General features: G+C 58.4%; 1 protein-coding gene across 1 annotated transcript; it reads left to right on the forward strand.

Annotated features, from left to right (window-relative positions):
* The first annotated feature begins 3365 nt into the window (after positions 1 to 3365).
* Positions 3366 to 4232, forward strand: Nrarp (NOTCH regulated ankyrin repeat protein). Its single transcript, XM_020165233.2, has one exon. The coding sequence runs from the start codon at positions 3500 to 3502 to the stop codon at positions 3842 to 3844; it is 345 nt and encodes a 114-aa protein (XP_020020822.1). The 5' UTR covers positions 3366 to 3499; the 3' UTR covers positions 3845 to 4232.
* Positions 4233 to 12129: the final 7897 nt, after the last annotated feature.

Consider the following 12129-nt stretch of genomic DNA (forward strand, 5'->3'; position numbering starts at 1 on the left):
CCGTGAGAGGCTTGCCAGTGACAGGCTTCTGGGAGAAGAAGCCCATGCCATCCCTCCTGGTCAAATCAGGCCATGCCCTGCCCCTCAGCCTGCCCTCAGTCATGGCCATGCTTACTGTTCAGTGTGTTTCCCACACTCAGTTCCTCTCTGCTGCCCAACACAGGGTTCACCCCAGCTGTGAGGCACTTTTATCCTAGCCTCCCTGTGGGGCTGAGGTTCTCTGCCCTGTATGGATCCAGGCACTGGAAGCAAACCCAGGCCATGAGGGGCGGGGGGAGGGTCAGCTCCAATGCACCTTCCTTAGCTCCAGGGGCAGTCAGCCAACCTCCCAGACTGAGGACAGTCACCAGGCTGACAGGGCAGCTATGGCCCTGGTGCCGAGCAGCCAGCCCGGGCGGGCAGGAGCCTGGTCACAGTGATTGTCTGCTGTAGTTCCTGCCCAGGCGTCCTTCCTCTGCTCTGGCCGGTGCTGGCTGGAGCTGAGTGTTTGTTATTTGATTCCTATCCTCGCTCAGCCCTTCTACCAGGTGTCTGGGCCGCTGGGAAGAAACACTCTCCTCTTTCCCACGCTCCCCGACACATTTTAATGAATTAGCTACAAGCCCCGCCCCCACTGCCCGCTGGCCTCCCTCCCCTTGCTCAGAGCCTTTAAGGTGGCCGCAGGCCTCAGCCCAGTTCTGGCCAGCTGCCCCTTCTGTGCTGTTGTCCCTCAGGCCCTCCCAGACTGCCTGGGCTGCCCAGCCTAGATGTCCCCAGTCCAGGTCCCAGAATGCCCCCCACATTGCCCCTTCACTAGCACTGCTCCTGGCTTCCTGCTGCTGAGCCCCTGCCCTGGGGAAGGAAAAGAAAGGGGTGCCTAGAGGGAGAAGAGGGCCCATTGTTGCCTTCTGGTGTGGGCAGGTGGTGGGAAGGGTCAGCATCCTCAGGATCAAGCAGGAGATGAAAGACAGGGTCCAGTCTCATAGTCAGGGTGGGGTCTCCCCAGATCCTAGGCAAGGGTCACAAACACAGGAAGGTAACACTGGGTCCTGTCTGAGCCTGCCTGGTTCAAAGTGTGTCCCCTCCCCTCCTTCTCTCCAACAGCACGTAGAACAAATGTCCACCATTTGGATGCACCCTTCAGCAAACACCTGAGCGGTGCTTACTAGGAACCAGTGTCCCAATATCCCTCCTCCACCCCATTCTCAAATGGGACTGCTTCACGGAGGATGATGTCTAGTGTGAGCCAGGGCAACTCAGAGTAAAATCACCCCTGGTGGAGGAGCAAGGGCCAGCCTGGTGTCCCCACGGAGAGCTTCCTCAGATACTGTGACCACCACCTGAGCCCCACATGGGAGTCAGGGGATGGGGCCAAGTCCCAGCTGTGTCTGACCCTCACTCCTGACCCAGGGCAGTAACCTCAGTATAGGCTCCCTCCAGGACAGGGCTGCCATACCAGCCATGCCATCCCACACAGAGCTGGCTGAGCCGCCCGGCCCTCACCAGAGCCGCCACCAATTTCACGGCCCCAGTGGCGGCAGCCTCGAGTTCCCACACTGAGTTCACACAGGCCCCTTTGTCTGCTGCCTGCTGCGGATGTCAACGGGACTTTTCTCCCAGACTCTGCTTCAGCTGAGAATCTCAAGATACCCTTCCCCAGGCAGGCTGGAGCCCACCTGGGTAGAGGCCTATCCCACTCAAGTTCCAGGGACAGCCCTGGGCATGGTGAGAGTAGCCATCATCAGGCTGGTTCCCAATCTTGGGGGGCCAAAGGTGCTGACCACAGTGTCCCCCACTGTGCCTCAACATTCCCACCTGCACAGTGGGGAGAATCTTCAGTGCCCCCCACCAAGAGTTCTTGGGATAAGCAGTAAAGTGGAGGGTGGTAAATAGGGAGGCAGCTGGACCGTGGACCTTAAGATCAGAGCAGTTCCAGGTTCCAAGTTACATGCTAGTAGGAATCAGGTTCCCAGGCCACTAGGAGGACCCAGGAGGAGCGTGGCCCTGATCAAGTCAGCCAGGGTCAGGCCTGAGGGTAGCTAATTAGAGATGATCAGTCCCTGAGGGGGCTTGCCCAGTTTCTCCTACCAGTTCAGCTGTGATCCCTTCCAGAGCACAGAGCAGGACAGGGGCATGCCTACGTGGATAGTGCATGTGAGGGACTTGGAGCAGACACCTATGGGAGCTCTGCTTCTTGCAGCAGGAGCAGCCCCAGACTGGGCCTGGCAGGGTGGTCTCCCCAGCAGAGGCCCAGAGCTGCCTGCTCGGAATTCCCAGTCGGGCTTCAGAAGGAATCAAGCCCTGGCGTGCCCTGGCCTCCTGATCTGAAGATCATTCCTCCTTAATTTCCAGTAACCGCAGCTGAGCTGTAAACTGCAAAAATGTAATGAGGAAATGTGGCTATGCCTCCCCAGCTAGCACCTCCTGCTCAGTTGTTAGAATGGTCAATAAAAAGGGGGTTTTACAGTTTGGAAATGAGTCACTTCAGAATTCCCTTTCAGAGCAGTGTTGGGTGCCAGACCTGTGTGCCCCTATTCATGCGCGTTAATGCTGGGCAGCACAGAAGGCCAGCCCAGAGGTCCCAGTGGGCTTTCCGTCCACTCCATCCCCCACCCCCCGCGAGCTCGCCCCAGCTTCATCTGGAGAAGAGAGTGGGACCCCGTCACTGGGGCGATTGGTGGGGCAAAACACAGGCTGAGCAGGCCGCTAGGGAAGCCGCCCTTGCGCGGCTTCCTTCCTTCGTGGGGGAGGGCCACGCGCGAGAGCTGTTCATGGAGTTGTCACCAGCCTCAAGAGTGAGCCCCGAGGAGACCAAGCCTAGGACTGGCTGCTCAGGGAGCTCAGAATTCCCCGGATGGCCGGAGGAACAGTAGTCCGGACGATGGCTCAGGTAGGTGGAAGGCCGCAGCACGCAAACCCAAGCGGCAACAGCGGCGGAGCTAGGACACCCATAGGGCCACCTGGCATCCCCGCCCGGCACTGCGGACAACCAACCACCCACCCCCCTCCTCCGGAGCGCGCCGTCGCCCGGACACGCCCCCGAGACGCCGCCGGTACCGCCCACGCCCCGCCCCCACATGGGCGCGGCCCAATCGCCAGCCCGCCGGCGCGCGCGTCACGAGCGCCCATTGTTATGCAAATATAAGGGCTGTAAAAGGCGCCCGGGCGCGGCGGGCGAGCAAGAATCTAGACGCGGGGGGACGCTCGTGGGGACCGCGTGGGAACGCAACCGAGCCCTGCAAGGGCCGAGACCGTGCGCATCGTCGGCCCCGGCTGCGCCCGGCCCCGTCGCCCGCCCGCCCGCCCGGGCGCGGCTGGATGCGGCAGGGGCCCCTTGGCGGCGGCCCCCGGCCCCGAGCGCCCGGAGCGCGCAGGGGCGGCGTGAGGGGACCGGGGGCGCAGCGCCCTCCATGCGCCGAGGCGCGCCCCAAGACACGCCCCGAGGCAACCGGGGACCCGCGCCGCAGCCGCCGCCCGCGCTGAGCCCGGGCCCAGCCCGCGACAGGAGCCCGGTGGCAGCATGAGCCAGGCCGAGCTGTCCACCTGCTCGGCGCCGCAGACGCAGCGCATCTTCCAGGAGGCCGTGCGCAAAGGCAACACGCAGGAGCTACAGTCGCTGCTGCAGAACATGACCAACTGCGAGTTCAACGTGAACTCGTTCGGGCCCGAGGGCCAAACAGCGCTGCACCAGTCGGTCATTGACGGCAACCTGGAGCTGGTGAAGCTGCTGGTCAAGTTCGGCGCTGACATCCGCCTGGCCAATCGCGACGGCTGGAGCGCGCTGCACATCGCCGCGTTCGGCGGCCACCAGGACATCGTGCTGTATCTCATCACCAAGGCCAAGTACGCGGCCAGCAGCCGGTGATGCCCGCCGGACCCTGGACCCCAGCCCACGTAGTCTCTGCTGTACCTTCCCGCCAACTACCTCGGTGTGCGCCAGGGTCGCCGGCCCGCGCTAAGTGCCCGCGGCTACTACGAGGACGGCCGCGAGCGTCCGCAGCCCCAGGGCCCCGCCGCTGCGCCGGCCAGCGCCTCCCCGCGGCCGTCCCGGGCAGTCGGGCAGGGCCCCAGCGCCTTCCCACGGCCCCAGCCCTCCCGCCGCCTCGCGGGTGGGGGCGGGGCGCGAGCTCCAATCCCTTTTGAAATTTGAGTCTCGCCTCCAGCAAGTTCGGAATCCCGAGATACCGGATCCTCTGCTCCAAATGCTTTCTCCCGAAGGTGAAAGGCGCGCGGCGGCGATGCGGCGAACCCAGGCACCCGCCGCCGCCCGCGGGAACCCGAAGGGCCGCGCCGGGCGCTGGTGGCCGCGGAGCAGCTCCCACGATGCCCCGTCCAGCCTGCGCGCCCGCGCGCGAGAAGGGAGACGTTCGCCGTGCCTGGTGTCCTAAACTATTTATCTCGTGTGTGTATATTTGTGGGTGAAGTTTGTGCGCCTGAGTTCTTTTTGTTGTTGTTTGGAAAATATTGTGCGTGGTTATGGGGGAAGATACATTTTTTCTAGTCTTAAAATTTAAAAACTTGAGTCTACCATTTCTTGGTTGCACTGAAAATGCCGCCTAGCCCGACGGTTTTGCCATTGCTACTCCCCCCCGCCACACACTCCGTCCTTCGCCCACTCTCCTCTTCCCCTTCTTCCCCTCCTCCCCTCCCGTCTCTCGATTCCCTGTGAGTTTTGGGAGCCCCAGGGCCTCCCTCCCCCTCCTGCGAGAGGCCACCCCCCCCCGCCCCACTCCACCCGGCTGGTTTTGCAAAGTTCCCGCGGGGACCTGAAAGCTCGCTATGCTCGCGGGGCTGGGACGTGGGGTGAGGGCGCTACCCTTCCCAGTGAGTTCTAGTATAGTTAACAGTCGGTTGCACACGTTTTTAAAAAAGCAAATGGATTTGCCACGATTAAATGTCATAACATTTATGACAGAATATAAAATATTAACATATTTTAAGCCAAGTTTTAGGTGTATTTTTTTAATCTTGGTTATAAACCCAATTTTAAAGGGCGTTGTATCCAGCGTTGTGAAGGCTGTTGTGTACCCATATTTATATTTTTATAAAATGCCTATAAGACTGTGAATCTCTCGTGCTATCGCTGAATGAGTGGAAGGGCCGCTGCGCCCTTCCTCCGTCTCCCGGGCTTGAGGACCCGATTGGGATCCGAGGATCCTGCCGCGGGGGCGGGGCTGCGCCCAGGACCTGGGCCGGAGGAGGCGCTGGAGCGACCCTTGCCGGCCTGAAAGGAGCCCTTCCTGGTTTCTGTGGTTCCAATTTTCTATGCAACCCCACACTCCTTGTTGTTTTGATCCTGGGAAATAAAAGGGAGGCTGAATTATTCAAATTTAAATGAGGTTTCCCCTTCATAGAAGTGCTGCTGACCCTGCGTGCAAAAATGGGGAGCACTTGAGGACACAGGTGGGTGGAGGCCCTTTGTGCCGGCTGCTCGTATTCGGCTGTCTTCTGCGGTCTTTTATGAAACCGTGTGAGAAGAATAGTGATAATGTCAGTGAAACTAGCAGACATTGAACCAAGCACAGATTACTCCAAAAGGAGTTCTGTATATTTTTTCTACATGCAAATGCCTTTTTAATTATGTTAATTAATGTTAAGACTTCCTAGGCTTATGTTGAAGCTGTGTATGGGTCCGGGTTTGATCACTTCCATCTGGATGAAGTCTGCAGCACACTCTTGAGCGTACGATATAGAGTTGTAGCCCAACATGAAAAATTTATGAATAAATTTTTCATTGATCTTTTTATATTAAAAAAAAAAAAAAGCCTGCTGGTTCTTGGTCTTGGCAGAAGTCACAGACACTTCAGAGGTGAGAGTCAAGCCACACAGTATGCCCTTTACTGGTGATGTCTGAACAATGCTTGGCTCTTGTTCACCTAAAGACAGAGCCTAGTAAATGGGCACCCTGTCTGCTCAACCGCCAAATCCAGGATTTGTGAGAACCCAGGGGCCAGCCCTTTGCCAGGCACGGGAAGCTCTCAGGCCACCTTGAGAGCCCCTGAGCTGGTGTCACAGCTGCTCCCAGTTCCTTGGAAAGCTCTGCTTGGTGTTCTTCCCACTCCTCACCCAGCCTGAGAACTGAGGACCTGAAGACACCAGGCCCCTCGTCCCTCCTGGCTGGCTGCACAGAACTAACATGCAAGAGGTCCCTGGAGGTGTCTGGCTGCTGTAGAAGCCTCCACAGGCCCCGGGCCAGCCACTCCCCAAACACTAGACACCTCAGCCCCAAGGGAGCAAGCTTGGGACCCAGTGTCCCCAGATGTGTGAGGAGAGAGTTTATATAAGGAGCAGTGTCTCCTGGGGCTCTGAATGGGGATGTGGGGAGGGCCCCTGAGACATCCATCCACGGCAATAGCAGCCAGCAAACAGACCATGCAGAACGGGCGAAGAAGTTTGACTCTTACAAGTGAAGGCTTTTCCCCTGATGCGTTCAGACCCCCTGCCAAGCAGCCAAGGGCAATTGTATCCCCCAGTCCCTTCCCCAACTGCTGCTCTGCACTCCTGCTTACTACCATGGTCCTCCTACCCTTAAGGATCCCACAGGCACATCTGCAGTTGGTTAAACAGGCATCTTGCCGACACACGATGAAAGCCTGGACCTCAGACTCCCTCAGAGGTGAGTGGACTACAATGCTGATGAACTGTAGAGAGGAAAGGGTGTTGACAGCCTCTACCCAGGCAGGCCATAAGGAAGTCCTGCCCTGGGCCAGCTGGGGGCAGCTGTGCACAGAAGAGTGCCACAAGAACTTGAACCCTTGAAGTTCTTCCACCCATCCCAGGACATAAAGGTCCCCTAAGTTACTGCTTCTATATTTCACTAAGGCTGTACTGCCTCACCCCCAGGGTATATAGTGGGGAGACAGTGTTCTTTCTACACAGTGGGGAAGAGATGAGCTCAAGGGTGGAGTCCGGGTGGGACCTGCTGTCTTTTTCCCCAGGTGCTGTTCTGGGCAGACAACACTGGTGGCGCCCATAATCCTAGCCACTCAGGAGGCAGAGATCAGGAGGTTCGAAGCCAGCCTAGGCAAATAGTTCATGACAGCCTATCTCAAAAAACCCTTCACAAAGATAGGGCTGGTGGAGTGGCTCAAGGTGTAGGCCCTGAATTTAAGCCCCAGTACAGCAAAATAAAAATAAAGCCAATATTTTCCTTCTCCCTGTTGTTAGAGCTGTGGATGGAATCCCAGCTGGGAGGCTCCAGATGTCCAGAGACAAGGACAGGTTGAGAGAGCGCAGCCCATGATCTTCTCTTGGCGGGGAACCATAGGCAGTGCTTTCCAGAATGAGCAATGACCGGGAGGCTGCATGAACAAGTGTAGCCAAGAGCACATCTCTCTGAGAAGACAGGCTATTTGTGGGGTGGAGTGGACAGGAGGAAGTCCCTGCTTCCTGGACATGACCAAGCCACAGTTGTGTCTCTAATGCCCATTTCCTTGAAGTGCAGTGGCCCGTGCAGACTGTCCTTCCAGGGCCTCTGTGCTCAGCAAACTGCTAACCCTCAATGGGCACTTGGTGAGGTTGGTAGGTATTGGCCAATGAAGTCTCTGGGATGTCCCCTCCATCTCCCCGGGCCGACCCCTCATGACCAGGTGTAAAAGAAGGCAAAGGTAACCCAGCTCCTTCTCTGCCCTGGCCTCCCAGAGCTGCAGGTGTGCCTGAGGCAGCCAGGTGAGAGTACCCGCCAGGACGCACTGAGAAGACCCAGGAGAGGGTTGGGCAGTCATAGCCAAACCTTTCCAGGAGGATGCGTGGCTCCTATGCAACTGTCCATCTCTCTGATCTGACCCTGGCTGCACAGGAGGATTTACTGATGGAAATGCAGACAGAAAGAGTGGAGAGCAAAGGCAGCAGGCTGGCGCCAGGACACAGCAGGCCAGGGAAGGAGGGCGGGATTTGGAAGTCAAGGAAGAGGAAGAGAGGGAAGGGGCTGCTGGGGCAGTCTGTCCCCCAAAGGCCTTGTGGCTCAGCACGGGAAGATACAGAGGGAGTGTGCACAGGAGGGACAGCCGCTCTCTGACCTGGAAAGGCCAGCTGCCTACTGGTGCTCAGGCGTAGCCTGCCGGGAGAAGGCGGCGTCCGGGGGTCTTGAAGAACGGGAAAGGAGGCCTCGCGCTGGGCACAGCTGGTAAACAAAGCCCGAGGCCGCAGTGTAAGGGCGCAGGCCAAAGGAGGGGCCGTGCAAGGTCTGGGAACCTCCACAACTGCTCCTTCCGAGGCCTCCGGCGAGACCCTCCTGGGGCTCGGGGGTCCCCTGGGGCCGCCCTCCCCCACCGCCCGCACACCCCGCCTCCCGTGCGGCGCATTCTTCTGCTTGGCTGTCTTTCCGACCATCCCTCCGCGCGTCCGTCTGTCGGTCTTTCTTCTCTCGCCCGCTCCAAAGCCGCGGCCCCATTCATTCCCGAGGCCTCTGCCCTCTCCTGCGCGGGTCTCCGCTCGGCGAGCAGCTGCTATGCTAATGAGGGTGGGCGGGGGGCGGCGGAGGCTGGGGACGGGGACGGGGAGTGGGGGGCACGGCCGGGTGGGGCGGGCGCGCACAAAGGCCGGGTCTTTGCATTCAAAGCCAGCCGGGCCGCTCGGGCCAGCGCGCCAGGAGGGGCGGCGGGGCGGGGCGCGGCGCCCCCGAGCGCAAAGGCCGCGAGGGCAGCGCGGGGCGCAGGGGCCGCCCGCCGTCCGCCGTCCGCACCCACTGCCCCGCGCAGTCGGAGGAGCAGCGACCAGCTGTCGTCTGCTCAGGGTCACGGCCTGGGACTGGCGGTTCCTGGCGAGGGCGGGTCCTCACCCACCAGACGCGGCTGCGCGTGGGGCCGCAGGGAGCCCCACGCAGGTGAGGCGCAGGCTGCCGGACACCGACTCCGCCCCCGCCCCCCGCGGACGGCTGCGGGAGGGGACTGCGATTGGCAGTCCTAAGTCCCGGAAAGCGTCTGAGGACCCAGATCCTCGCGAGATGGGTCAGGGCAGGGCCACTCAGAGGACGCCGGGTGCGGGATCCCTCGGGCACTTAGGACGTGGCGCCCGGACTCCTCGCTGCCCGTCTCCCCACTCAGCTGGCGTAGCCGACCTGGATCTCATCCCGCGGGATGGCGACGTGGGATCGCAAGCCTGGCTCTTTGTGTCCCAGATGTCTCTTGCCCGGCTGGGCCCTGCCTAGCCTCTGGTGACCTTGCCGTCTCGCGCATGGGCTGCATCCTCCCAGGGTCCAGCTGCGTTGAGCATTGCGGGGCGGCCGCAGCGGGTAGGGCGGGGCGAGACCAGGGAAGGTGTAGTGCCGCCTTGTGGCCGCGGACCGCACTGCGCCCCGGGCTGGAGCGCCAGGGGCCGCTCTGAGTCCACCCGGCCCTGGCCCACCCGCGGACCACAATCCCTCCGCCAGCTCTGCCCACCGCCCTCGCGGGCTTGGAGCCCGCCCCTAGCTGCCCTGGGCCCCAGCCTCCCTCGCTGGGAGGCGGACAAGGCAGGTGGGGAGCTCTTAGGACATGGAGGAGCAGGGGCCAGCTCTGCCACCCATGCGGGAAAGGGTCTTCTCACGCAGGTGAGTTGGGCAGGGGCATCAGAGCGAGGCTAGGGAATCGATAAGGTGAGTTATAATCAGAGGCCAGGTTCACAGAGGCCAGCTCCGAGTGGCCAGTTCAGGCTGCAGCAATGGGAGCTCGCGTTGGCATGTGTGAAGGGCAGGGTAAAGAAGTAAGATGCCAGAGGGGAAAACTGGGAAAGAAGTGCCGCAGGTCTAACCTGGGCGACCTGAGGAGGAAATGCTCAGCAGGTCTCGAGCAGTCTTGCTGAAGTTGAGACACTGCCCGTTTATGGTGTGTGAGGGTGGGGCACACGGTGGGAAGGCATGCCAGGCTGGTGATGGACAGATGTCCAGCAGGGAGTGAGTGGCCTGGTAGACTACAGAGGAAGCAACAAGTATGTGGACCCATAGCGACTCCTGGCTTCTGCAGTCCCCCAGGACACCCCAAACAGGGCTTGAAGTTGTGACCCCCTCACAAAACAGTTGGCCATGGTGTGTTCTTCACTAGATGGGAGAGGAAAGGATGACCAGAGGACAGTCCAGTTCAGGCCTCAAAGATGGTCAGCAGCGGACAGATGTTTGTAACCCTGTGGATACGCTACCCTGTGCAACAGTTCAGATGGGAGCAGGACATAGACCACTTCCCTCAGGACCTTTGGGACAGGTCATAAGGTAGCCCCACAGATGGCCACTAGAAGACCTCCATGCAACTAGGAGCCTTGGCAGGGGGCCTGGGTGGGCAGGAATCCTGAGGTCCAGTGGAGACAGGCACTGGATTGCAGACTCTCCTGCCATTTTACCACACAACTCCATTCTGGTGGAAGAGGCCATGCCAGATATTCAAGAAAAGAACTCTGTTCAGTCTTGCCTTCCCAGTGACAGAATCTGGAGACCTGGTGACACCCATTAAAAAAAAAAATCCACCCCTGCAGGTCTGTGAGCCTCTTCACTTGGTGTCCAGTGCCATCTGGTAACTCTGTGGAAAAGAACCCCTAAGGGAACCAGGCCCAAAACATCTCATAAACTTTCCAAACAGATGAGACAAAACTCAAAAGTAATGGCAGCACTAGGGTAGAAGCATTTCTCACTTGCAGAGAAATTGGGACAGGTGGTCCAGGACTAATATCTGGCCTTAGGGTCCTGGCTCCTTGGACTTTGTGAGTGGGCCTTCCATTCACACAGCTCAGGTTGGCTGCCCATATCCAGTCATCTGGTCCATATAGCCAGCAGAATGGAGGCCTGAGCCCTCTCCAAGACATATCCTAGAACTTGTTCTTGCACATCTGCTTATGCATGTCCCGTTGGCTAGAACATAGTTATAGGGCCAACCTCACTGCAAGGGAGGCTGCTGACACATGTGGCTCAAGTGGTAGAGCGCCTGCCTAGCAAGCACAAGACCCTGAGTTCAATCCCCAGTACTGCCAAAAAAAAAAAAAAAAAAATTGAGTGTACAAAGACAGGTGACAGATCTGGGGGCAGGATAGCCATTTGTGCCTCTCCTGGTGGCATCCTGGCTGTGCCCTCACATGCAAAACAGTCAGCCTCTCTGTGCGCTCTGGTTTGTTCTTCCCTGTAAGGAATATACCCAGACTCCAGAGTTGCATATTTGCACCGAAGAACTTTCCAGAAATGAAGACTGCTTAGCAGTGATCCAAGCAGGAAGAAGGAAGGAAGGGAAACACTGCTACGCAGCAAAGAAAGCAAGCCCCACGCCGCGCTGAGACACATCCTCCGCACCAGTGCGTGCTGCACAGCCCCAGGGTCCAGCGGCGTGGAGGAAGGAAATGAGGCAGGGGTTCACATCCAGGAGAACAGTGCACACAGCGGGCCCTGATGTGGTGACACAGTCACAGCCTGAGAGCACCCGCCACACTGTCCTCAAAAAACACTTTTATAGATTAGCCGAACAATACATTTCACACACTTACGCAACTGTCAGGAAACTGAAGTAAAACCCCTCATCTAATGGCCCAGGAAATACATACTTCCAGAGCCTGCTGCTCCTTGTGGCAAGAGAGAGCAAACAGCTCTCTGGCCTTTGCCTCCCCGTGCCAATGCCCGTTCACCCCAAGCCCCGTCCTTATCTTGGAGGAGAGTAGTAAGTAATTGGCCCTTGGATTCTGAAGGTCACACTGTCCACCAAACGCCGTCTCCCGTCTTCCCAGCAGGTCCTTTATGGGCTGTTTCTTTTCATTTTAATCAAGGCTGGGAGAAAGTTATTAGGTTTGTCATTCATATTCCTAGAAAAAAAAAATCAACTTTACTGTGGTATAATTTCCCTACCTCACAAAAGCCCAGCACAAAAAAAAGGGCTGGTGGAGTGGCTCAAGGTGTAGGCCCTGAGTTCAAACCTCAGCACTGCAAAAAAAAAAGAAAGAAGAGAAAATCAGCATGCCTTTCCTTAAAAAACAAAAGAGAGAGAAAGAAAAGTTCTCTGCCGTGAGGGTTCATGACACACTCTTCACCGACCCATCCTGGCAGCCAGGGTGCCCTGCCATCTCAAAGCCCATACTTTCAGTTACGTCTGCCAAGCCCCTGAGGCCATTTTGTTCATTTGTATTTGTCCTGAGTTTTCTAGGAATTTGACCCTTGCATCAAAGTTGTCTAGTTTTACTGATGTAAAGTTTTAATAATAACTT

Source organism: Castor canadensis, chromosome 13 (assembly GCF_047511655.1).
Source record: "Castor canadensis chromosome 13, mCasCan1.hap1v2, whole genome shotgun sequence".
NCBI classification, from domain to species: domain Eukaryota; kingdom Metazoa; phylum Chordata; class Mammalia; order Rodentia; family Castoridae; genus Castor; species Castor canadensis.